The following is a 5,021-nucleotide window of genomic DNA, read 5'->3' on the forward strand; positions in this document are numbered from 1 at the left end:
CGAAAGACTCTCAACTCAAGTAACTCATCTCGAAGCAGTTTTAAAATAAAATACAAGAATAAAGCCGATATAACAAATAATACAGAAATCATTACATAGATTCACAAAAATTGGAAAGTAACAATAACAAAATAATGCGATAACTGAAGCAAAGAAATATTTAATCGTAATCAAATGATCCACATTTTTAATTTACTAAATCACTTAATCACAATAAATTATATTTCCTCTATTCAAATTTATGTGATACGATTCATTTTTTAAGATTCAAAGTACGTTGCAACTTTTCATATATATTTTTTAAATAGTATCAAATTTTTAATTTTATCATATTAAATTAATTTAATCCAATTTAACTTAAAGATTAATCAAATCGACTCTATGCCACATAAATGAATACTCTCTCTATTTCAATTTATGTGACATACTTTTATTATTGGTATATTTAAAAAAAATGCCACTTTTTTATATTTAAAAATAATTTAATTTTATAAAATAATTTACCGTATCACCAATCCAGTCAACCACATAAACTGGGTCGTGAGATGAGAGTACTAATTTTGCGTAAACACCTGCGGTATAACTTTTGTTTTTATTTTCACAAAAAGCCACTGTGCAAAGCGCAACACATGGCGTTGGTCTTGTCAGCACTTCCTCTTCTCCTTCTGTAAACTAAAACATTATTTTGCTCATAACGCTCCTCTCTTCCCCACTTCCAAACACATCCTCCATTACCACCCCACCTTCACCACCATTTTTTCTCATGTCAACGGCTACTTTTCTTCCGTTAGTGGTTGTGGCAGCACTCACATTACTATGTGCCACTGTTTTCTCCATCTCCGATAACGTGACCCAAACAGAAATCAACGCATTAATCTCATTCAAACATAATCTAGAAGACCCACTTGGTGTATTAGACGGTTGGGATTCATCCACATCATCAGCACCTTGTGATTGGCGTGGCATTCTTTGTTACTCTAACAGAGTTCGTGAACTCCGCCTAGCTGGTTTACAACTAAAAGGACACCTTACTTCCCAGCTTGCTAACTTACGCCAGCTGCGTAGGTTAAGTCTCCATTCTAACAACCTTAACGGCTCTATCCCACGCGCTTTAGCTCAATGTGTTTTGCTACGTGCCGTTTACTTACATTACAACTCTTTTTCCGGTGTACTCCCACTGGAAATTTCAAACCTTACTAACCTTCAGGTTTTGAACTTAGCTCATAACTTCATCTCAGGTCAGGTCTTCGGTAATGTCCCTAGAAATCTCAGGTTTCTTGATATTTCTTCTAATCTCCTCTCAGGTAACATTCCCGGTAACTTTTCAACGGGTTCTCAGCTTGAACTCTTAAACTTGTCGTTTAACCGTTTTTCCGGTGAGATTCCGACGAGTATCGGAGGTTTAACGAACTTAGAATACCTCTGGCTTGATTCTAACCAAATTTACGGAACTATCCCTTCAGCAATATCCAAAATTTCTTCGTTAATACATTTGAGTATTAGTGATAATCATTTACAGGGACTAATCCCATCAACAATCGGTTCACTTTCAAGTTTACAGGTGATTTCATTATCAAGAAATCAACTATCCGGGGTGGTCCCTACATCATTTTTCTGTGCTATTCGGATCATTGAGTTGGGTTTTAATTCACTCACGGGTTTAACTAAACCCGGAAACACAAACACAACGTGTTCAAGTGTTTTAGAGGTTTTAAGCCTTCACGGGAATCACATAAATGGTGTTTTTCCTGAATGGTTGACGAATTTTTCGTCGTTGAAGGTTCTTGATATGTCTGGGAATGGAATTTCGGGTACTCTAACTAATGCTATAGGGAATTTAAGGTTTCTTGAAGAGCTTAGATTGAGTAACAATTCATTAACTGGTGAAATTCCTGTTAGTGTTGTGAATTTCGTTTCGTTACGGGTACTTGATCTTGGTGGAAATCGATTTTCGGGTTTGATTCCAGGGTTCTTGAGTAATTTGACAGGGTTAAGAATGTTGTCTCTTTATGGTAATCGGTTTTATGGATCGATTCCAGTTAGTTTGGGGAGTCTTTATCAGCTTGCGTTTTTGGATTTGAGCATGAATAATTTGAATGGGAGTTTGCCTGAGAACCTTATGTTGCTTAGCAATTTGAGTACTTTGAATTTGTCTAGCAACGTGTTTTCCGGTGAAATTCCAAGAGAAATTGGAAGGTTGCATGGGTTAGAGAGTTTGAATGTTAGCAATTGTGGGTTTTCGGGGAACATTCCGGGTAGTATTGGAAGTTTGTTGAGGTTGACAACTCTTGATTTGAGCAAACAAAACCTATCTGGTGAATTACCCTTTGAGATTTTCGGGTTGCCAAGTCTAAAAGTTGTGGCTTTACAAGAGAACAAGTTAACTGGAGATGTTCTTGAGGGCTTTAGCAGTTTATCTGGTTTGGAATATTTGAATCTGTCATCTAATGCCTTTACCGGGCAAGTTCCTAAGACGTTTGGGTTTCTTACATCCTTGAAAGTTCTTTCCATGTCTAAAAGTGGTATTAATGGTTCAATTCCAGCAGAGTTAGGTAACTGTTCTGGCCTTCAAGTGCTTGAGCTTCGAGGAAATCATTTAACAGGTCGAATTCCAAAGGATTTGTCACGCTTATCTCATCTAAGGAAGCTTGATTTGGGTCAGAATCGATTAAAGGAGGGAATCCCAGAGTCATTGTCGAGATTATCAAACTTGGAAATGCTGGATCTCTCTTCAAATAATTTGAGTGGATCAGTTCCTTCGAATTTGTCTCTGATTTCCAGCCTGAAGTACTTGAATGTTTCCCATAATCATCTCGAGGGTGAGATTCCAGAGGCGTTGGGTTCTCGGTTCAAGGACCCTTCTTTATTTGCTGCGAATAAAGATTTGTGTGGAAAGCCATTGGCGGGGTGCAATAATGGAAAAAAGAAAAGAAAGAAGTTGATTTTGTTCATTGTTTTGGCTGCGGTAGGGGCTTTTCTCGTGGCTGTGTGTTGCTGTGGGTACATTTACGGGCTTATACTTTGGCACAAAAGGTTAAGAGGAGGTGCAGCTGAAGGGAAGAAGCGAAGCCCGGCCCGTGGGAGCTCAGGAGGAGAAACGGGCCGTGGAAGTGGAGAGAATGGAGGTCCAAAGCTTGTTATGTTCAACAACAAGATCACTTATGCAGAGACTTTAGAAGCGACAAGGCAATTTGATGAGGAAAATGTGTTAAGCCGTGGAAAATATGGCTTAGTATTCAAAGCCACTTTTGCAGACGGAATGGTCTTGGCCATCCGCCGCCTTCCTGATACATCGATCGAAGTGAACACATTCCGCAAGGAAGCTGAATCCCTTGGCAAGGTCAGACATCGCAATTTGACTGTTGTTCGTGGATACTATGCTGGACCCCCACCTGATGTTCGACTAGTTGTATACGACTACATGCCTAATGGAAATCTTGCCACACTTTTACAAGAGGCGTCTCATCAGGATGGCCATGTACTCAATTGGCCAATGCGCCACCTGATTGCTCTTGGCATTGCTCGTGGCTTAGCTTACCTTCATTCAGTTTCAATAGTTCATGGCGATGTTAAACCACAAAACATATTGTTTGATGCAGATTTTGAAGCACATCTTTCTGATTTTGGTTTAGATAAACTAAGCCTAGTAGCAACCCCAACCACAGCTGAGACTTCAACATCTTCCACCCCGGTTGGAACTCTTGGCTACGTAGCACCTGAAGTGACATTGACTGGAGTACCCACAAAAGAAGCTGATGTATACAGTTTTGGGATTGTATTGTTAGAGATACTAACAGGAAGAAAGCCAGTAATGTTCAACGGGGACGAGGACATTGTCAAGTGGGTGAAGAGACAACTACAAAGAGGCCAAATTTCTGAATTGCTCGAGCCCGGTTTGCTTGAATTGGATCCTGAATCATCGGAATGGGAAGAGTTCTTGTTGGGAATCAAAGTCGGTTTGCTTTGCACAATGCCCGATCCTCTAGAAAGACCAGCGATGACAGATATTGTGTTCATGCTTGAAGGCTGTCGAGTTGGTCCGGATATTCCCTCTTCAGCTGATCCTACAACTCTTCCTTCACCAATGTGATGAAAATTCATTTCAATTTGCAAGAAAAATTCCTTCATTTTCTGAGTTCAATGTTGTGCATGTATCTCTTCAATGTATTATTGCTCCATTCATTGTCATTAACTTCTTTTTTCTTCAGGAAAACAAAATATTGTTTGTACATTGTTCATTCTAGAGTTGGTTAGTTGTGTGCAAGTATTAAATTCAAGTCTGCTTTCTCAATGTTTGTTGCAACCCTTTGATTCTTTTGTGTTTACAAATAAAGACCTCACCTTTCTTCAACATTGTGATGGGAGCAAATGTACAGTTCATTAGGCACATGCTCATGATAATGAACTTGATTATATAACGAAATGTGGAATCAATTCAATAGATATCACCAACCATTAGTACTTAGCAGCCACCGGGTTGCGGGTTCGGCCGAACCCAGTAACTTTGGTTCAAACCCTGTATTTGTCTTGAAAAATTCGTTGAATATGTATAAATTGTGACTTTAGAACCCAGTACCTTAAACGAATTAGAATCCCGAACCCACAAACTTCAAATCCTGACTCCGCCTCTGATCTCAAGGTTTCTGGCTCAACCTTTATTTTCTATTAGACACTAAATGATTATTCCTCAATCCATGTCATACTAATTGAGACAGAGGAGTACTACAATATATTTTGAGGGGAAAAAGGAGAGTAATTGATTCTACACCTGCTAATTATGTTGTGTAGTTAATAAAGTGGGGAAGTGTACTTTTTTATAATTCAGATTTCAGGGAATCAGGTGGGACCAACAAATGAATTCCCGCCAAAAGAGTAATGAATAAAAATATAGGGAGAATAAGTACAAGTGGAAATTAGGGAAAATGAGAAAGTAGCCGTTAATGTGACAGTGAAAACTGAAGCCAGACTATTTATGTTATGGGAAAATGGAAATTGTGGGGTCACTGATTCCCAGGCATTAG

General features: G+C 38.9%; 1 protein-coding gene across 1 annotated transcript; it reads left to right on the forward strand.

The window, feature by feature from the left end:
- Positions 1–601: 601 nt before the first annotated feature.
- On the forward strand, positions 602–4,351 carry LOC132628089 (probable LRR receptor-like serine/threonine-protein kinase At4g36180). Its single transcript, XM_060343795.1, has one exon. It carries the CDS (start codon positions 764–766, stop codon positions 4,088–4,090), a length of 3,327 nt encoding a protein of 1,108 aa, XP_060199778.1. The 5' UTR covers positions 602–763; the 3' UTR covers positions 4,091–4,351.
- Positions 4,352–5,021: the final 670 nt, after the last annotated feature.

Source organism: Lycium barbarum, chromosome 2 (assembly GCF_019175385.1).
Source record: "Lycium barbarum isolate Lr01 chromosome 2, ASM1917538v2, whole genome shotgun sequence".
Taxonomy (NCBI): domain Eukaryota; kingdom Viridiplantae; phylum Streptophyta; class Magnoliopsida; order Solanales; family Solanaceae; genus Lycium; species Lycium barbarum.